Source organism: Felis catus, chromosome C2 (genome assembly GCF_018350175.1).
Source record: "Felis catus isolate Fca126 chromosome C2, F.catus_Fca126_mat1.0, whole genome shotgun sequence".
Lineage (NCBI taxonomy): Eukaryota > Metazoa > Chordata > Mammalia > Carnivora > Felidae > Felis > Felis catus.
In genome coordinates, this window is record NC_058376.1 from 149,376,054 (window position 1) to 149,398,441 (window position 22,388).

Below are 22,388 nucleotides of genomic sequence, written 5' to 3' on the forward strand. Positions count from 1 at the left end.
AGCAGATGTTCCTGGATCTGAATGTTGGGGGAGAGGGTAGAAGAAGCAGCTGTCACCTATAGGTTCCATTGGAGAAGAAGCGGGGCCCGTGTCCCCGGGACTTTGTGGGTTTGGGTGCCAGGACAGCTCTGAGAAATATGCTTAGCTGTTTCAGCCTGGGCCTAATAAGAGTATAGATCGTAAACATTTAGAAAAAAATTTTTTAATGTTTATTTATTTTTGAGAGAGAGCATGAGCAGGGGAGGGACAGAGAGAGAGGGAGACACAGAATCCGAAGCAGGCTCCAGGCTCTGAGCCGTCAGCTCAGAGCCCGACGTGGGGCTTGAACCCACGAACCATGAGATCATGACCTGAGCCGAAGTCCGACGCTTAACCCACTGAACTGCCCAGGCGCCCCCCCTTTTTTTTTTTAATTTTTTTTTTTTTAAGATCATAAATGTTTTTAAAGCACAGTTTAGGAAGAGGGATGGTCACCATCTCAGGAGCTGAGGAAGTAGACTGGGAATGTGCCAGCCTGAGGCTGTGTGTGGTCTCGAGTCCGTGCATTTCCCGTCCTGCCCAGGCATTAGGTGGGGAGCTTTGGCCTCACATCTGAGCCTTCAGTTGCCCAGGAAAGTGAGAGACTGTACATGAGTTTGATATCTGTAGTCAAAATCTTATCCCCTAGTATATTGGAACTGCAAAAGTAATCGCATTTACTTCTGCTAGACACTGGGGGCTTTCTAAGCGCTCCAGTCTTTGGGACTTCTTTCTGTATCTCACTTTCTCATAACACATATTTATAAACACCCCGACACTTTTTTTTTGGCGTGTCTCATAGGCTTCTCTTTTATCAGTGTGTTATCATAGACAAACAAGCTCGAGGGAGGCCAGATGATAAATTCCCTTCCTATCTACCGGGCAATTTCTGTGAAACAGACAAACTGCACATGCCCACAATGAAGGCAGCATGCTCGTCTTCAGTGCTGTGGTTTATCATCCAAAGTAAATGCTAATAAAATGAAGGCATCTGATTTATTTTTAAAACTGAATGAGGAGGGATCAACAGATTATAGCTTATGGGCCAAATATGGCACATACCTGTTTTTGTAAATAAAATTTTATTGGAACACAACCATGCCTATTCATTTATGTATTATTTATGATGACTGGTACATTATAGTGACTGAGTTAAGTGGTTGCTGTAGAGACTATGTGGCCGACCAAAGCCTACAATCTTTGCCATCTGACCCTTTACAGAGAAACGTTTACTGCCATAGACCAAAGGAATATTTAGAGACTGAAGTATTGTTTTAATAAGAACTGTTACTTTTTTTTTCTTTTTTTCAATGTTTTTTTATTTATTTATTTTTGGGACAGAGACAGAGCATGAATGGGGGAGGGGCAGAGAGAGAGGGAGACACAGAATCAGAAACAGGCTCCAGGCTCCGAGCCATCAGCCCAGAGCCTGACACGGGGCTCGAACTCACGGACCGCGAGATCATGACCTGGCTGAAGTCGGACGCCTAACCGACTGCGCCACCCAGGTGCCCCAAGAACTGTTACTTTTGAATTGAGGCTATTTTCTCTTAAATCGCATGAAAAAAACCTTTTGTTACAATAGATAATCATTAACTAGTTTTGATGAGGGAAAGGTCCCAAAGTCTTGATTAGGGTCTACTTTTTATTTTTTAAGTAAAAGATTAAAAATCATTATACATTAATTCATTAGTGCTGAGAAGATAGCTAATGAGGCATATATGAAAGATTACAGTGTGGCACACTTATAATTTAACTGTGCGGTGAGGGCTGGTTACATTATTTCGGCTAGCATTGCCTATTTTCATAGCCTTAATGAGAGTTGTGAATTTTAATTAATTCTTACATTTATAAATGTCAATCTATTTGAGATTTTACTTGCTACAGACCAGTAAGGCTAAGCTAATAGTCACTTGCAAAGAAGCCCCATATTTCTTGTATTTAATAGGGGTAGTTCAGTGTATTAAAAATGAATATAATCATCTGTTTTTCGGGCACAGAACTTAAGCAATGAAAGCGGGGGCTGTGGTAATCTTTATCAGGGCAGCAGTTTAAATACGAGTTATCTAATGTGTGCTTATCTTTGTATTTTTATTTTTTTTTTAACAGACTTGTGGAAGAGAGCAAACTGATCCCACTCATTTTTGAAGTCATTCTGGTAAGAAGGGAAACGTGTACCTGAAATTCAAGTGAAGTTTTAAGAATGTCAAGGTTTCAACCACGTTGTGTGGTTGGGTTCTAACCCTGACTGTCCAGAAGGATTCTGTGCCCTTCATTGTCTCATTCACCTTATCGGGCCTCTGTTTCCTTGCCTGAGCTCCTGTCCAGCTCTGAAATTGTATAGGGACACTGTTTAACCACCTGTGCTCATGTCACAAGTCCTTCATCTGAGGTTGGTTTGCGGAGGAAGGGCAGAGGGATGACCACTACGCTTCAGTATGAATTTTCTGATGCTCGCTGTGAATCCCTCTGACGTTGTAGTCATGAGTCAGATCAGCAGTTTTGGGCCTATGGCCAGAAAGTTATGTTCTTCAGGATGTAGAACAGCTCCAAACACCTTTTTTTCTCTTCACAGAATGCTACTCAACTGAAAACCATCTGTTAAAGAAAACATTTCACCTATGGTTCCTATGTGTAGAGAATAAAATGGGATTGCAGAGTTGACTTCCCATTTCTGATAAATCCCTATTTATTACTAAAGGCAGGTTTGAGAAGTAGGCTGGAAATCCGTACATCAACACAGTGCCCTTAGCGCTCTGTTCTCTTGTACCTAGTGGGTTATCCCCCTTTACCAAAAACTTGCCCTACAAAGCTGACTGACAGCGGAAGAGACAAAGGAGGAGACACGTCCCCAGCCAGACTGGCCTAACCTCCCTTGGTCTTTAATGGAGCAGTAGCCGTGATAGTCTGCTAACTGTACCCATGGAAATTAGCTTTCTTTAATCCAAAACTGTTAGCCTATAGGTTGTTTGTGTGTTGATAATGGCTAAATGGTGAAAACATTACTTTTCTTAGCTGCAGATGAACCTTTTCCTTTCAGGAGAGTGGGTTGGGTTTGCTGAGCCATGTGATTGGATGGGGACAAGGGGCGAGAGTGGGTGGTATTTCCAAAGCGCGCTCAGGTGACGATGAGATGACGCAGAGCCGCCGTGCGAGGGGGATGTGCAAAGTGAGAGGCTGGAGTGAATCGCTTTGAATAGTAAGGAGGTTTTATAAGCGGTGTCAGGAGAAAAAAATGGAGAAAAATGGGAGGAAGAAACATGGAGACGGAGAGCCGTCTAATGGGGACGCTAAGCTTCGCCAAGTGGCCGGTGTGTGTCTCCACCTTCAGCAGGGTACATACGTGACTTGCTGATTTGTTGCGGCATCGGATTTGTTTTGGAGGGCGGCGGGTGCAGTCAGCTGCCCGGTTTGAGTTGGGTTGGGTATGGGCAAGAGCCAAAGCTGTCCAAACCCAGCCGTATCGGGCTTGCGTTTGAAGAGACTGGTGTCGAAGACCTATGGAGAGCGCTCTAGAGCTACCGTGGGCCTTAAGTGGGGATGTGTCTCATCCCCTTGCTGTGGTAGGAGTGTTTCTGACCTGTTTAGGTCAGTGCAGCTCCTTTTGTGACTGATGAAAAGTTCTCATCCTATCCAGTCCCCTCAAGGTCTAAAATCCACACATAGGAAATTCCTTCTGGAAGGTTACCAAAGTTCCTCTGTGCTTGATTAATCTTTGTATAATGAGCACCTAGCAAGATTTCATATCTTACCATGGTAGATGTTTAATTGATTAATGCCATGGTTTAGACCTTTGTCATGTCGTAGAGAGTGGGTAGAGGTGACCTCCACTCTCCAGGTGAGGATCTCAGCCAGTCCTGAGTCCTGAGTCCTGATCTCCCAGGCATGTCTGGGATGATACTTTCCCCTAACTGGAACAGCTCCATACTCAGGTTTCTTGGAGGATCATATTTTAAAAAGAGGTCCTGTTGTTAAAAATTAAAAAGAAAACAAAAAAACCCCACAACATTTGGGAATCACTGCTTTTGGGGACAGGACTTTGATGTCTGTGAAGAACCTTATTCAATCCCTTTTCTTTTTTTTGTCTTTCTTGAGTTGCATGATCTCAGGTTTTTCCCTCTATATAATTACATTTTTTTAATCTGTGAGATGTCCTCATAGCAGTTATCCTGTGAACAGTTGTCTTGTCCTTTCTAAACTTTTATCACCGAGCAAGACATGACATAGCATTTTAGTGATTCTATGATGCATTTTTTTAATAACAGATTTTAACATTTAACAGATTTAGCATTTCTGAAACTGGGATGTACTTTCCAAATCAGTGGCATTTTGCGATTGCTTTCAGCCAGGAGACCTGGTTGTCATTGCCTTAACTAATTCATCTCATTTTTCTTTTTCGAAGTGCCCAAGAGTGATGCATTATAAAAATATATGTCCGGATGTGTCTAAAAGGGCTCTTTCAATAAAAATAAAAGGAACTTTCTAAGTAATGAGAAACCATGTCATAGTTTAATTGGCAACATTTTTCTTTCTTAGTGCTTGATAAAATGATGGGTGCATCTTAGAACTGAGGGATTCCTGGTTTCACAGAAACACAGTATATTCTTGCGTTAAGTTTGGGTCTAAGCCCCCCGGCCAGTGTGGTGTCCTGCATACGCGTAGCAGCTTCTCGGCAACAGTTTGATCGGAAGACGACACCGTGGAAGATGGTGCAGGGTCCTGTGTGTTGGATACTCCTTGTGTCTTCTAGCCCCCCACCCCCATTACGATAGAAAAGGCTGGTGCCACCCCCATTACAGTAGAAAAGGCTGGTGGCCCACAGTGACCTCTTGATGACTTTTTTCTCTACTCTCAGCTCATAACTGTTTTCCATCTTCTGTTTGGTGTCCTGACAATCTGATACAGGCTTTGTAACTTCCTTCTTTTCTCGAGTTCCTCATACGGTGTGTTCTTACCAGCCATGCGTCCTCTCCTAGATGTTTCTCATTAAGAGAGCAAATGTTTGTCTTATGGGCAGGAATTGCAGGCAGCTTCTGTGTCTTTCCTGTAGGCGTAGAGGGGAGTGAAGATGAAGGGAGCAGCATTGTGAATTTGATGTCCTATCCGTGTCAAATAGCCATGTACAGATCGTACGCAGATAGAACAAAGAGCTTTAAGTATGGGCCACGCTGGTGAAGATACAGTGCAAAGCTGTAGTAATCAAAACAGTATGGCAGTGTCACAAAAAAGATCTTTGGAACAGAATAGAGAGCTCAGGAATAAATCCGTGCTTTTATGGTCAATCTGTGACAAAAGGGGGGAACAGACAATAGGGAAAATTAGTCTCTTCAGCAAATGGTGCTGGGAAAACTGGCCAGCTACGTGTGAAAGTATGAAAGTCTACTACTTTCTTAGACCATATGCAAAAGTAAACTCAAAATAGATTAAAAACCTAAGCGTGAGGCCTGAAACCACAAAACTCTTAGAAGAGAACAGAGGCAACAATTTCTTTGACATCAGCCGTAGCAACGTTTTTCTAGAACTGTCTTCTCAGGCAAGCAAAACAACAGAAAAAATAAACTACTGGGGCTCCACCAGAATAAAAATCTTCTGCACAGCAAAGGAAACAATAAACAAACCAGAAAGACAACCTACTGAATGGGAGAAGATACTTGCAAATGATTATTATCTGATAAGGGGTTAACACTCGAAATGTATAAAGAACTCACAGAACTCAACACCAAAAAGACCCCAGTCTGATTACAAAAATACCTGTTGGGATGAGCACTGGATGTTGTATGGAAACCAATTTGATAATCAATTTCATATTAAAAAAAATAAAAAAAAATAGGCAGAGAACCTAAAGACCTTTCTCCAAAGAAGACACACAGATGGCCAATAGACACATGAAAAGATGCTCAATATCATTAATCATCAGGGAAATGCAGATCAAAACCACAGTGAGATGTCCCCTCACACCTGTCAGTACAGCTAGAATGAAAAGAAATAACAATTGTTGGCAAGGATGTGGAGAAAAAGGAAACTGCATGCACTGTTGGTGGGAATGCAAACTGGGGCAGCCACTGTAGAAGACAGTATAGAGAGTCCTCAAAAAATTAACAGTAGAAATACCATATGATCCAGGAATACCATATGACCCTGCTAATTGGTATTTCCCCAAGGAAAAAGAAAACACTTTGAAAGCATACATGCACCCCTGTGTTAATTGCAGCATTATTTACAGTAGCCAAACTATGGAAGCAACCCAAGTGTCAATTGATAGATGAATGGATGATGAAGATGTGGGGAGTAAACACACACACACACACACACACGAATATTACTCAACCCTATAAAGTATGAGGTCTTGCCGTTCGCAACAACATGGATGAACATAGACATTATTATGCTAAGTGAAATAAGTCAGAGAAAGACAAATATGTGATTTCACTGCTTTGTGGAATCTAAAAAACCACATAAATGAATAAACAAAAAGCAGAATCAGACCTATAAATACAGAGAACAAACTGATGGTTGCCAGGGGTGTGGGGGATGGGCAGAATGGGTGAAGGAGAGTGGGAGGTATAGGCTTCCGGTTATGGAATGAATAAGTCATGGGAATAAAAAGCACAGATAGTGTAAAGAATATCGTCAGTGGTATTGTAATAGTGTCATATGGTGAACAGCATAGGATAATGTAGAGACTTAGTCAAATCACTGTGTTGTGCACCTGAAACTAATGTAACATTGTCAATTATAGTAAATAGAAAAATTGGTTAAGCACATAACCACTTGAAAGTAGTCTTCATTATTTTGAAGGAAAAAAAAAAGCCATTTCCAGTTGTAACTGTCTCCTCAGGAGGCACAGTGCTCCCTCCTGTCTGGATAGCTAAACATCTGGGCCCTCTGGATTCATAATGCAGGAAGAGCGATGTGCGAGCACATAATTGGACAGGAGCAGTGTAGGAGCTTTGTATGGGGAGCGAGAGAATGCTCTGGATCCCAGGGGAGGATCTTCTGTTCATTGCAGGGAGAGGAGTCTCACAGAAGTAGTAACCTTTGAATGTGGCCTTGAGAGGGAGTTGCGATGAGGAGAAGGTGAGTACTTGGATGCACCTGGACCAGAGACCATGGAGAAGTGTAGGCAGGGAGTCTGGAGTGGGAGCCAAGATCCTGCAGGCTTTATAGTGTGGTTGTTTCATATTTGCTTGGCTTCGCACATAATTTATGCTTTTCAAAATCAGATAGTATCCTCTAGTTAAAAAAAAAAAAAAAGATCTTTTAGAGCCTCTAGCTGCGGGGACTGTGTGCACTGAGAAGGTAGACTGCTCAGATAGAGGTTGGGCCTTGGAGAGAACCAGGCTTAGGGTTATGGGATAATACTGGAAACTTGCAGACTGGTTGAGGGCTGGAATCTCCATCAGCAAGGCTTTTGAAAGTGGGGAAGGAGACATAAGACACAAAGGTCGGTTTCAGAGGTTTGATCTAAGGAGTTCCAACACCACATTCAGGGCAGAGAGCAGGGCAGAATGGTTTTAATCCTGGGGTCCAGCTGCAAGTTTCCCAGCTCTGGACAGGCCAAGTGGTGGGGAAAGCCAGATAGCGATTGCTTACAACAAAGGAGCTGTCACAACAGCTGGTCACTGCTTCCCTGGTGGGGCCCACCTGGGTGGGGGGCCTGCCTTTTCCTTGGCCTTGGGAGGCAGCTGTGTTGAGTAGGGGCTGGAGACTCAGGCAGGCTGCGTTGGATTAAGCTAAATGGCTTCCTATTCAGCCTTCAGGGCCTAGCATGCTAAGGCACTCTGGATCTGTGTAACAAATGTGGGTTCTTAATGTGAACCATCAGAAGGACCCAGTGGCTTGGATCCGAGTGCCACCTTGCTGGCTGAGCGGGATGGAAGGCGTTCTTCTGTCCCCTTTTGCCCTTTTCCAAAGAGTAGAATTTGCTTTTAAATGTGTCTTAAGTATGAATTTGAATGAATCAGCCTGTGGATTTTGCTGTAACTCTAATCTCACCTCACCTTATTTCAGTGGTTTATGTTTTGGCCTACTTCAGTAAATCATTTTGATACCAAGTAATATAGGCAAAGTGTATTTTATTGGGGAAAAATCTTTATTCATAGCAGATTTTCCAATATGTGCCAAAATATCGCTGTCATGATGTTTTATGTGTCTGTTCCAAAACAAACAATTAAAGAGCAATTTCAGTGGCAAATGTTAACAATAAAAATGGGATTAGCAATACGCTAGTTTGACAATTATATTGTTTTAGCAATCTTGAGGATAGCAGCTGAAGCAAGCTCGAGTAAATCTTTCAAGTCAACGGTATCTTTAGGAAAGAGTCTCTTTATGGACCCTTGGAGCCGCAAGGATTTAATCATGGAGACACCAGTGTAGTATAGACTGGCAACCACATTACTTTTAAGAAGTGTTTTCAGTCCTGTGCATCCATCAGGCTTTTAAAATTACTTGGCTCTTTTCTACTTGCGACCCACCTGATGTGAGTTGGTTCTTTCAGGGTATGTTAAAATGACAGGTTCCTTATGAGGTTAGGACTCTGCACACTTGTGTCCAATATGCTGTTAATACGATTCTGCTGTGCACATGGGCATGCATTTCTAAAGTAGAAAATAAGATTTGATTAAAATTTCAAAATGCTTGACTTAGGAAGATACTTTCAAAGTTACACAGAGTGCTTACTGGATGTAGGAGATAAATCTGTTGCTTCAAACTTGCATGGGTCCCTGTTCAGGGTTTCTATAGATTGCAGAATGGAACTCTAAAACCAGCTGTTGTATACGAGATGACTTTACACACTGCTCATGCACTGTCATAAAAGTACGTACTTGGTTGTGTTTGTGTGTGTGTGTGAAGGGGAGGAAATGGATATGCACGGATCTGTTTTTGGTAGCTTGTGTCATCAATTTGTATTTGCAAAATAGCCCTCTAGGGCAAGGGTGTAATCTCTCGACCCTGGATTGAATGAAGAGAAGTTGTCCATATACCAACTGAACACTCTCATCAGATCAGTATCCTGATAGCCGGTTAGCCAGAATAAATGGGTGGAAGCTAAGGAAAATAAACTTATATCACCAAACTTGGCTTGAAGCGTCACTGGTTTCTGCATAAGTAGCCCAACTGGTTTGAAAGAAGATGGACTTTATTAAGATAAATACCACATATTGTGTCCACTGAAAAAAAATGCTAAAATAGAGCTTAGGATATCTTTGGCCAGTCATAGGGCACACATTGGGAGTGTGTTACATATGGCTTCTCCAGAGCCAGTGGAATCCCGAGTTTTATTATCATCCTCATGTCTAGTTAGTTCTGCTCCAGATCCTGGGCCCCACTTTGAGGAAATAGTATTCCTTCTTCCTTCTCTCTAAGGAAACAGTGTAGTTAAAGAGCACAGAAGTAGACAAGTGATCTGGACTTCCCAGGAGTGTAGCTTTTTGCATTTTTTGGTTTTTACTCTTGGTTGGTTGTGGAATTAGACTTGTAAAGAAAGAGTGAAACCTCAGTATAAATGAGCAGCAGACAAGTGAAGGGAGTCCGGTACAGTGGGAAGAGGGAGAAGCAGAGAAACCAAACACCGGATTAAATTTTAAAGAAGCGAAAAGATAGTATTATGCTGAAGAGACAGTTTTCTTGTCTGGATGTCTGTGAATCTTGGGGGTGTTTATGGGAGTCTCTGCCTTCACTCATCTCAGTGCCTGTGTGTTGATTACATTTCCCCCAGAGACCTGCACTTCTCACAGGGGAGCTAGTAGCCACATAGGGCCTGCTGAGCCCTGAAACGTAGCTAGTTTGACTAGAAATGTGCTCTAAGTGTCAAATATCAGATTGAAAAAAAAGTGTTAAGTAGCTGATTAATTTTCTAATATTATATGTTAAAATACTATTTTGGATATATCGGGCTCAGTGAAATATTATTAGTTTCATGTATCTCTTTGTATTTGTTTATGGCAGCTTCCAGAGCATTTAAAACGTGTGGTTTGCATTCTATTTCTGTCGGTTAGTACCGTGGTAGGTGATTTCCTAAGTCTCATATCCTCAGTTACGTTGTGAGTTTCATTCACTTAGGGAAGAAACCTTGCTGGATACAACCTCGTTTGCTCCCAGCACGTTGCCCTCCCGCTTTTTGCCTTTCAGTATGTGTTGATTCATTCATGACACGTGAGAGAGGTGAGGCAGGGCTGTTACACTTAGATCCATCCATCCTAGACTGTGGTCACCAGCCGATCTTTCTCCCCTTGGTGATGGGTGGGAAGATGAAATAGAAAGACGGGCTAGTGTTCTCCAAGGTGATACACTTGCAAAAGGTAGTTCGGCCATGGCTGGTGACACCATTTGATTTTACTTCTGACTCTGGACTGTCTGGAGATGCCCAGTCATTGGCCATTGGCCACCTTTGGGTTCAGCTTTGTGTTAAAAAATAAAATGCCTACTGTGGTCGTCAGGCATTGCCTAGTCCCCTGACTCCAAAACTCTTGTGTTTAGGCCCCTTGGGTAGATGAGAACGGAGTAGAATAATTTGTGGTAAATGTAAAGAATTCCTGGAGGGCCTAGTGTAAAATCAGTGATCGCCCATTCTCAGGATGTAACTAACCTCTGAATGTTACTTCTGCATAAACTTCTCCAGTAATGTAGGATTCAGTAGTTTCTTTGTGATCAAAACGGTTGAGAATACCCACTTTTAAAGAAAGTGGAAATGTCAGCAGAAAGTTACTAGTTTCGATTAAAGCCACAAACATCTATTAGCATTTGCTTTTGATGCTCTTGGCGTTTGTTTTCTTGGATGAGCAAGAAAAAGCAGAATTTATGCGCTTACCCAGAGCTGCAAAGGATTTTCAAACTGAGCCAGGAAATCTGACGGACTAAAGCAGTTTACAGATTTATGGGAAAAGGAGAGCTTTTTAAATAGCACTAGCAAGTGAAATTGCATTTTGGATTTATTAGAGGTACCAAATTGGAGAAAGACTGTGATGAGAAGCCAGTGAGGGCAAATTATTACATAGGATTTTTAGGTTTATTTTTTTCTGGTAACAAAATCAGCACCTACTTGTAAAGCATCCCAACAGCACAGCAGTATCTAACGTAGAATGTGAAGATCTTCCATAATATCATACTGCACAGCTTAAATCATATTTCTGTATTATTTCTACACATGTGTTATATCTCTTTCTTTAAAAAAGTTTATTTATTTTGGGGTGCCTGGGTGGCTCAGGCAGTTGAGCGTCCGACTTGTGCTCAGGTCATGATCTTGCGGTTTGTGGGTTCGAGCCCCGTGTCCAGCTCTGTGCTGACTGCTCAGAGTCTAGAGCCTGTTTCGCATTCTGTGTCTCCTCTCTCTGCCCCTCCCCAGCTTGCACTCTGTCTCTCTCAAAAATAAGTACACATATTTTTGAGGGAGAGAGAGAGAGAGCATGGGCTGGGGAGTAGCAGAGAGAGAGGGAGGCAGAGAATCTGCACTGTCAACGTGGAGCCTGGCAGCACACGGACGCAAACCCACGAACTGTGAGGTGATGACCTGAGCCAAAATCGAGTCAGATGCTTAGCTGATTAAACCACCCAGGCGCCTCTCTCTCTTTGTTTTTTTAATAAAAAACGGAACAAACTAAATATTTTATTTTGTATCTGCCTTAGTGTATAATGTCCATGCCAGCACGGGTGTGTGTGTGTGTGTGTGTGTGTGTGTGTGTGTGTATTTGTGTGTGTATTTGTGTGTGTGTGTGTGTCCGCATGCACATGGGTACTATTTATTCTATTTCATGGCCCTATAATATTTCATTGTAGTGGCATAATTTATCTAGCCAGTCCCCACTGACGGACACTTAGAATTTTTCCCTTCCCTTTTTTGCTAACATGAACAACACTGAACAAAATAGCTTTGCACATCTGTGAGTTTTTGTAAGTTCTTAAAAGTTGAACTGTTATGCCAAAATACATATCTTTTCTGTTTTAATATTCCTCTCAAAAATGTTAAAAAAATTTTTTTAATGATTATCTATCTTTGAGAGAGAGAGAGAGAGAGAGACAGAGGGAGATAGAGCGTGAGCAGGGGGGAGGAGCAGAGAGGGAGACACAGAATCTGAAGCAGGATCCAAGGCTCCAAGCTGTCAGCACAGAACCCGACGTGGGCCTTGACCCCACGAGCTGTGAGATCATGACCTGAGCCGAAGTCGGCGCTCAACCGACTGAGCCACCCAGGCGCCCCTCAGAAATGTTAATATAAAATTTTTTACACCCTACCACCTGTGCCACACTCACACTGAGTATTATTCTCAGTTGTTTATGTTTTGACCTGTTTGCTTTTAAGTATATATGTGCCTTCAGTGTTTTACAGCATGCTTGGGCAAGGACTTCCCTCAACAAGTTTATATAATGTCAATCTGCATTTTATTCTGTACAGTTGTAGTGTCACGATTTACATTTTAAATCTTTGCTCTGAAATAACTTTGTTGTAAGGAATGGGTACAAATCCAGCTTTTCTCGGGGCGCCTGGGTGGCGCAGTCGGTTAAGCGTCCGACTTCAGCCAGGTCACGATCTCGCCGTCCGTGAGTTCGAGCCCCGCGTCAGGCTCTGGGCTGATGGCTCAGAGCCTGGAGCCTGTTTCAGATTCTGTGTCTCCCTCTCTCTGCCCCTCCCCCGTTCATGCTCTGTCTCTCTCTGTCCCAAAAATAAATAAATGTTGAAAAAAAAATCCAGCTTTTCTCTTCCCTACTCCCCCTTCTCCATCGCTGAGTTGTTGTTGCGACAGTGTGTGTTGATGTAGTTTGTCATTATGGTGACTTGACATATTATATTCATCATTCACTGGATCTCCACATACTGTCTGTTGTCTGTATTGGCATATAATAAGCTGTATATATTTAACATAGGTAATTTGGTGAGGTTTTGCATATGTCTGTTCAATCAAGGTAATGAACATATCCATTGTCCCCTAAAAGTTCCTGCTCCTGTGTGTAATCCATTCCTCTATAGCCCCTTCCTCTCCCAGGCAACTATTAATTTGCTTTCAATCACTGTAGATTCGTTTTCACATGATAGTTTGCATATGGAATTTTATGTAAATGAGTAATAAGATATGGACTTTTTTTTTATGGACTCCTGGCGTCTTCCACTCAGCGGGTGTATTTTGAGCTCATAGTAGGTGCTGTTGTCTGTATCAGTAGTTCATCTGTTTTTATTGCCAGAACTGTCCATTGTGTGGATATGCCACGGTTTACTTATCTGTTCATCTGTCGATGGTCATTTGGGCTGTTTCCACTTTGGGGCTGTTACACATAATGCTGTGAACATTTGTGTATAAACTTTTGTGTGGACCTACTTTACTTTTCACTAAATGCCTAGGAATGGAATGGGTGGCCTGTCGAATAAGTGTATGTTTAACCTTTTAAGAAACTGCAAAACTATCTTGGAACGTGGCTCTATTATTTTAGATCCCCATTAACTGTGGATGAGAGTTTCAGTTATTCCACAATTTCATTAACACTTGGTATGATTAATCTTTGTCGTTTTAGACATTCTAATGGATTTATAGTAGCACATCAGTGTGGCTTAATTTGTATTTCCCTAATTATTACTATTGTTGGGCCCATATGCCATCTGTGTATGTCTATGTATCTTTTATATATGGAAGGTATCTATGTAAATCTCCTGCCCATTTTTTATTGTTTGTTTTCTTGTTATTGAGTTGTAAGAGTTCTTCTTTATGTCTCCCTACCAGTACTTTGTCAGATGTATATTCTGAATATTTTTATGGCACTGTGTGGTTTGTTTTTTTATTTTCGTAGTAGTGTTCTGAATACTAAGGTTTCTGAAGTCTGAAAGTTTTCAATTTTGATAAAGTCCAAATATATGTTTTTTAATACTAGATACTTTTTGTATCCTACTTAAGAAATACTTGCCAAAACCAAGTTCACAAAATTTGCTCCTGTGTTTTCTTCTAGAGGCATAATAGTTTTAGTTCTTACACTGAGATCTGAAATATATTTGAGTATATGGTGTGAAGGGAGAGTTGGAGTTTATTTTCTTTCTTGAGGGTATTCAATTGTTCCAGCACTGTTCCCTGAAAAAATTATCCTTTCTGTGTTGAATTACTTTGACACCTTTGGTCAAAAATTAATTGATCGTTTATGTGTGAGTTTATTTCTGGACTCTGTCTTCTGCTCTGTTGTTTTACATGTGTAGGTCCTCTGCGTTTTCATATAGGTTTTAGTATACGCTTGTCAATTTCTCTTCCAGAATGTCTGTTGGAATATTTATGGGGATTTTGTGGACTCTATTCATGATTTGGCGGTGAAATGACATCTGAATAACACTGTGTCTTTTGATCCATTAGCTTGGTATATCTCCATTTATTTGGATATTCTTTGATATCTTGTCAGCACTGTTTTGTAGTTTTCATTGTATAGGAAGGGTGTATACACAACTTTCTCCATTTAAGTATTTAATGTTATTGATGCTGTTGTAAGTGGCATTCTTTAACTTCGGTTTCTGATTGTTCATTGCTAGCATATAAAAATACAATTGATTTCTGTGTGCCAAACTTGTATCCTGCAACCTAGCCAAACTTACTTTTTATTTCTAATAGCTTTATAATAGAATCTTTAGAAATTTTCTACATAGATGATCATAACCTCTGTAAATAAAACTATTACTTTTTCTTTTACCATCTACATGCCTTTTGTTTTCTTTCCCTTTTTGCACCGGCTCAGACCTCCAGTGCAGTGCTGTATAGAGTGGTGAAGGCGGACATCCTAGACTCTTTCCAGATCCTAGAGAGAAAGGATCGTCTCTGATATGGGCTGTACATTTTTGTAGAGTCCTTTAGCAGGCTGAGAAGTTTCCTTTCATTCCTAGTATGCCAAGATGTCACTGTGATGGATTTTTTTCCCCATGTCTATTGAAATGATCATATAGTTCTTTAAAAACTGTTTTATTGCAAAGGTATTGATTGCTTGCTGCTTGGAGCTAAACTGCATGTGAGTGTGCTCTGTTATTTCTTTTATAAAATGTTGGATTTGATTTAGTGAAAATTTTAAGAATTTTTGTGATTATGTCCATGGAGGATACTGATCTGAAATTTTCTTGTAATCATTTTCTGATTTTTGTATCAGAAATGTTGGACCCAAGGAATGAAGTGGAACATGTTCTCTTCAGTTTTTTTGGAATAGATTTTATTTTATTTTATTTTTTTAGAACTGGTGCTATACTCTCCTTAAATGTTTTGTAAAAATCACCAGTGAAACCATTTGGGCCTAGAGTTATCTTTGTGGCATGGGTATAAAGTATCAATTTGTTTTCACTAATGGGCATAGCGTTATTCAGTTTATTTCTTTTTGATATCTTTCAGGAAATTTGTATATTTCATTTAAGTTGTCACATTTTTTAGCATGAAGTTGTTTATGATATTCTCTTTTTTAGTGTCTAAAACTCTATGGCAATGCCTCCTTACCATTTCTGATATTGCTTATTTGAATAGCAATGAGAAATTTAATTCTTTTATTTTATTATTATTATTTTTAACTTTTAAAATTTATTTTTGAGAGACAGAGACAGACCATGAGCAGAGGAGGGGCAGAGAGAGAGGGAGACACAGAATCCAAAGCAGACTCCAGGCTCTGAGCCGATGTGGGGCTCGAACTCATGAACCATGAGATCATGACCTGAACCAAAGTCAGACGCTTAACTGACTGAGCCACCCAGGCGCCCCTGAATTCTTTTTTTAATGTTTTTTGTTTGTTTTGTTTTTGAGAGAGAGTGTGCATGAATGAGAGGAGGAAAGACAGAGAAAGAGGGACAGAGAATCCCAAGCAAGCTCCATGCTGTCAGCACAGAGCCAGATGTGGGGCTCTGTCTTATGAACCATGAGATTATGACCTGAGCCAAAATTCAGAATCAGGTGCTTAACCAACTGAGCCACCCAGGTGCTTCAATTATTATTGTTATTTTTTTGTTAAGTTGATTGATTTCTTTTGAGAGAGAATGTGAGAGCAAGGGAGGGGCAGAGAGAGAAGAGAATCCCAAGCGGTCTCTGTGCTGTCAGTGTGCAGCCCAGTGCAGGGCTGAATCCCATGACCCGCCAACACCATGACCTGAGCTGAAATCAAGAGTTGGACACCCAACCAACTGAGCCACCCAGGCACCCCTCTTTTTTTTCTTAATTCACTTGACTGAAGTTTTAATTACTTTGCTTGCTCAAAGAACTAGCTTTCAGTTTTATTGATTTTTTTCTTTTTTCTTTTTTTCTATTTCATTAATTTCTGCTTTTATATCCTCCTATTTCTTTTGGGTTTTATTTTTTTGCTCTTAACGCTAATTTTTAAAGGTAGAGGCTGAGGTCAATGATTTGTTTCCTTCCTTCCTTCCTTCCTTCCTTCCTTCCTTCCTCTTTCTTTCTTTCTTTCTTTCTTTCTTTCTTTCTTTCTTTCTTTCTTTCTTTCTTTCTTTCTTTCTTTCTTTCTTTCTTTCTTTCTTTCTTTCTTTCGAAAGAGCTAGAGAGAGCAAGGGATGGACAGGGGGAGAGGGAGAGAGAGAAAATATTAAGCAGGCTCCATGGACAGTGTGGAGCCTGACATGGGGCTCAGTTTCACAAGCATGAGATCATGACCCAAGCTGAAATCAAGTGTTGTTGCTTAACTGACTGAGCCACCCAGGCACCCCTCTGTTTTTCTAATATAATCATTTGGTACTATAAATTTCCTTCTAAGCACTGCCATAGTTCCATTCCACAAATTTTGATATGTTTTGTTTCCATTTTCATTTAGTTTTATGTAATTTCTAATTTCCTTTGTGATTTCTTCTTTGATTCATGGGTTATTTAGAAGTGTCTTATATAGCTTGCCAGTATTTTAGGCCTACTAAATATATTCTTTATTGATTTCAATTTAATTAGATTGTAGTTAGAGAACATACATTGTATGATTTGCATGCTATATAATTTCTTCACACTTGTTTTATGACCCAGTATATGGTCTATTTTGGTAAATGGTCCTTGAACACTTGTAAAGAATGTGTATTCTGCTTTTGTTGGTTGGAATGTTCTGTGAATGTCAGTTAGGTCAAGTTTGTTGTTAGTGTTGTTCAGTCTTTTATATCTTTACTGCTTTTCTGGATACATGTCTGTTACTTGTTGAGAGAGAAGTAAGAGAGTGTGTTGCGGCTTTAGTTAGTTGATTTTGGTTATGTAAGTTCTGTTTTCTGTTTTGAAGCTCTGTTGTTCTATGTAAAAATTAAATTTAGGATTATATGTTGTCTTGAGGAATGGAACTCTTTATCATTATGAGGTGCCCCTCTTTTTGCCTGGAAACTACTTTTATCCTGAAATCTACTTCGTCTGATGTTACCATTACTACTGTAGCTTTCCAAAATTAGTGTTAGTAAAGGATGTATCCTTTTCCTTTGCTTAACTTTTAAGCTGTCTATGCCTCTACATTCAAAGACGTTTTCTTGAAGACAGATGTAGTTGGGGCTTGCCTTTTTATCCAATCCAATAATATTAGTTTTCTATTTGAGGTGTTTAGAACATTTTCATTAAATGTAATTATCATTGTTAGCATATTTAAATCTACGATCTTACTACCAGTTTTCTATTGTTCCTTCTGTTCTTTCTCTCTTCTTTCTGTCTTTTTGAGCCATCTTTTGGATCAATTGAGTGTTTTCCTTTTTAGCGATTGGTGTAGGGTTTACAGTACGCATCTTTGGGGGCACCTGGGTGGCTCAGTTGGTTGAGTGTCCAACTCTTGATCTCAGCTCAAGTCAGGATCTCATGGTTCAAGAGTTCTGCACTGACAGTGCAGAGCCTGCTTGGAATTCTCTCTCTCTCTCTCTCTCTCTCTCTCTCTCTCTCTCTCTGTCTGTCTGTCTCTCCCTCTCCCCCCCATCTCTGCCCCTACCCCTCTCATGCTGTCTCTCAAAATAAATAAGTGAACTTTAAAAAAAAAGGAAGTTAAAACAACTATAAAAATTTTTTTTAAAAAAATACACATCTTTGTGTAACCCACTGTTACCTGTTATAACTGTCATATAAGTTATTACCTTACATAATGGTTACCTGCAAATACACTGCTAGACAAAGTAGCCAAGAGTTGATTGGACACAAAAGATCACAGGTCAAATAGAAAAATTCTCACATCACACAATTCGCTGAATCAGTTAAGCACACACAGTGAGAAGCAAGGATTGAGGTAAATTAACACGTTTTAAGGAGGGTGCAGGCAAGCTGGCATGCACAGGCCCCAAATCCTGGGGGACGGGGTAGTCGTCTCTCACCCCTGCCTGCTACATCAGCCCTCCTCAGCGTTGAAACGTGAAGAGGGCCCACCAACAGAAAATGTCTCAGGCCAGCAATACGTATTTGCTGTCTGCGAGAGACGCTGAGACGTGTGCAGGTGGCCCTGGCCGCAGCTTTGACCGTGTGCTTGCTGAACATCCGTGGCTTTTGTGTGTTTCTTCGGCAAAGAACACGCCGGACCTGAACGGATGTCATCAGCGTGTGGCTTAACTCTGTCTGCATGTTATACTGAATATTTGGTGCTTCCTGGTCTTATATTTAGTTTAATATTTAGCATATCCTGAATGTTCAGGGTCTGGGGTCTCGTGCATGTTTAATGACTTGTGAATCCTTCGGTCCTCTCCTCCATCTCCATTCATGCTCAGCACGCTTCTGTTCTACACGTCCGTGTCATCGACTTCAAGCATCCCTTTTTTTCTTCCTTGTTTCTGCGTCTGAATGAAATACTCTCAAGTGATAGAGAAACGTACTTTTGTCACCTGATGTCTTATGTGAGGCCCTCACAGCAGCGTTCTTCTCTTCTTAGTGACTTCCCATTCCATCTGTCAAAGGATTGAACTCCTGCAGAGCCCTCTGTGGTATGTGGCGATTACCTCCCCGGCCACATGCCTTCCTTCTCTTTCCCTTCCTGTGCTTTCACCGTCCTGACCTCTCCATTCACTGAATAGGCTGTGCTTAGGGCTGCTAAGGACCCTCAGGACCTTTGCTTCTCCTAGTCTCTCCCAGAATGTTCTTCTCCCATCTCTTCGCATGGCAGAGTTCATTCCATCCTGCAGATTCCAGAGATACTTGCTTTTCCTCTTGTCTGAAATAGTCTGTGAGAATACGGGGCGGTAGCTGTGTCTCTAGCTTCACCTACCATCTGACAGGAAGTAGCCTTAGGTGTTGAGTAGCCACACATTAAATATCTGTCGGATAGGTGAGGGTAGAGTGCATTATCATTCTCAGTGCAGTGCTGGGCTTAAAATGCAAACGATTTTTTAAGATTTTTGTACAAGTATGTATCAACAAAATTGGTCCGTGGTTTCTGTGTCGAGTTCACTACTGTGTTTTTTTTTTTAACTTTGTATTTTGAAATATTTCTGGTTTCACCAATAATGGCAAAAGTAGGACAGAGAGGTCCTGTGTTCCTCGTGTAGTTTCCCACCGCGGTTCTGTCTTCTGTAACTCCAGTACGATATCACGACCAGAAAGTCTACATCGGTAACTGCATAGTTCGCTTGACGTGCATTTGGTGACATTTGTTTTATGGCTCGGGATGGGGCCTGCCTTGGTTTAGGTTCTGTGGACCTTTGAAAGGAATGTGTATTCTCGCATTTCTCGGAGTGGATGAGATCCTGTTGGCTGATGGTGGTGTTGAGTTCTTCCGTATCCTTGCTGGTTTCCTGTCTAGTGATTCCGTCAACTGTGGAGAGATGGGCGTGGAAGTCTTCAGCTGTAATTGTGACTCGGTCACTTCTCCTTGTCTCCCACTTGGTTCTTCGGTGTTTTGCAGCTGTGTTGTTTCATATTCATACAAACGAAGGATGTTCGTATCTTGTTGATGATTGGCACTATTATGTAATCTTATCATTATTCATTATTTATTTGTGGTTATTTTATTTTTATGTAATGTCTGTGTTCCTTCTGATTTTCTTTCCTCTGTAGTCTGTTTTTTTCTAATATCAGTACAGCCACACCTGCTTTCTTTTGATTCATGTTTGCATGGCATATCTTTTTCCATCCTCTTACTGTTGAAGCCGCCTTTATCTCTATATTTTATTTTATTATTTTATTTTATTTATTTATTTTTTTAAATTTTTTAACGTTCATTTATTTTTGAGACAGAGAGAGACACAGCATGAACGGGGGAGGGGCAGAGAGAGAGGGAGACACAGAATCGGAAACAGGCTCCAGGCTCCGAGCCATCAGCCCAGAGCCCGACGCGGGGCTCGAACTCGCGGACCGCGAGATCGTGACCTGAGCTGAAGTCGGACGCCTAACCGACTGAGCCACCCAGGCACCCCTATCTCTATATTTTAAATGAGTTACTTGTAGACAGCATATATTTGGGTCCTTTCTCTCCCCCCACCCCCTTAATCCACTCTGCAAGTCTGGCTTTTCAGTGATGTATTTATATGCTATATATTTAATATAATTATTGATACGTTATGTTAGTAAGTTTGCCATTTTATTTCTAGTTTCCCCCTTTTTTTGTTGTTGATCCTCTCTTTTCTTTTTCCTGCCATTCTGTGGATTACTTGGACATTTTCTTAGAGTTCCATTTTGATTTGTCTATAACGTTTTTGAGTGTATCTCTTTGTTATAGGTTTGTTAGTTGTTATTCTTGGTATCATAATTTATAAACATGCACATAAGTTATAATGATCTCATACTGTCCTATTTTTTGCCAGTTAGAATAAAGCATGGAAACTTTATCTCCCTTCACAGGAAGTTCTTTTGTTTATAAAATTCAGCTCTGAAGCTGTCAGGTCATGTTTTTTTGTTTTTTGTTTTTTGTTTTTTGTTTTTTTTTTTCTTTTTCTAAGTTTTTGTTTGAATTCCATTTAGTTAACATATGTAATATTAGTTTGCAGAATACAATGTAGTGATTCATCACACACACACACACACACATATATATATATATATATATATATATATATATATATATATATAACACCCACTGCTCATCACAAGTACCGTTCTTAATACCCGTCACCCATTTAGCCCATCCTCCTGCCCACCTCGCCTCTAGCAACCCTCAGTTTGTTCTCTATGGTTAAGAGTCTGTTTTATGGTTTGCCTGTCTCTTTTTTTTTTCTATATTCATCTGTTTTGTTTTTTAAATTGAACATAGGAGTGAAGTCATGTGGTATTTGTCTTTCTCAGATGGACTTATTTCACTAAGAATTTACTGAATTTACTACTATATATACCACAACTTCTTTTTTTTTTTTAATTGTCAAATTGGTTTCCATACAACACCTGGTGCTCATCCCAACTGGTGCCCTCCTCATTGCCCATCACCCACTTTCCCCTCCCTCCCACCCCCCATCAACCCTCAGTTGATTATCAGTTTTCAAGGGTCTCTTATGCTTTGGCTGTCTCCCTCTCTAACTTTTTTTTTTCTTCCCCTCCCCCTTGGTCTTCTGTTAAGTTTCTCAGGATCCACATAAGAGTGAAAACATATGGTATCTGTCTTTCTTGGTATGACTAATTTCACTTAGCATCACACTCTCCAGTTCCATCCACGTTGCTACAAAAGACCATATTTCATTCTTTCTCATTGCCACGTAGTATTCCATTGTGTATATAAACCACAACTACTTTATCCATTCATCAGTTGGTGGACATTTAGGCTCTTTCCTTAGTTTGCCTATTGTTGATAATGCTGCTGTAAACATCGGGGTGCATATGCCCCTTCAAAGCTGTATTTTTGTATCCTTTGGGTAAATACCTAGTGGTGTAATTGCTAGCTCAAAGTAGTTCTATTTTTAACTTTTTGAGGACCTTCCATACTGTTTTCCAGAGGGTCCACACCCCTTTGCAATCCCACCAACAGTGTAAGAAGGTTCCTCTTTCTCTACATGCTCGCCAACATCTCTTTCCGGTGTTGTTGATTTTAGCCATTTTGACAGGTATGAGGTGGTATCTCATTGTAGTTTTGATTTGTATTTCCCTGATGGTGAGTGTTGTTGAGGATTTTTTCATGTGTATGTTGGCCATCTGGATGTCTTCTTTGGAAAAATGTTCATGTTTTCTGTCCATTTCTTAACTGAATTAATTTGTTTTTCAGTGTTGAGTTTGATAACTTCTTTATAGATTTTGGATACTAACCCTTTAGCAGATATGTCATTTGGAAATGTCTTCTCCTGTTCCAACGTTGCCTTTTAGTTTTGTTGATTGTTTCCTCCGCTGTGCAGAAGCTTTTTATCTTAATGAGGTTCCCAATAGTTCATTTTTGCTTTAGTTTCCCTTGTCTCTAGAGATGTATCTAGTAAGAAGTTGCTGTGGCCAATATCAAAGAGGTTGCCGCCTGTGTTCTCCTTTAGGATTTTGATGGTTTCCTGTCTCACATTCAGGTCTTTCATCAATTTTGAATTTATTTTT

At 40.6% G+C, this 22,388-nt stretch overlaps 1 protein-coding gene across 20 annotated transcripts in view; it reads left to right on the forward strand.

Moving 5' to 3' along the window:
* Positions 1-22,388, forward strand: part of ULK4 (unc-51 like kinase 4) — a 577,159-nt gene that overhangs the window by 269,087 nt on the left and 285,684 nt on the right. For 17 of the 20 annotated variants that reach the window (XM_045037803.1, XM_045037798.1, XM_045037797.1 and 14 more), the window contains one exon: positions 2,128-2,176. The exons of 1 other annotated variant lie outside the window; for it this stretch is intronic. In XM_045037803.1, the coding sequence (XP_044893738.1) occupies positions 2,128-2,176 (49 nt within the window). Of the gene's footprint in view, positions 1-2,127; positions 2,177-2,593; positions 2,683-7,027; positions 7,076-22,388 lie in introns of those variants that run through there. 2 more of the 20 variants (XM_045037806.1, XM_023260692.2) reach the window with 2 other exon arrangements.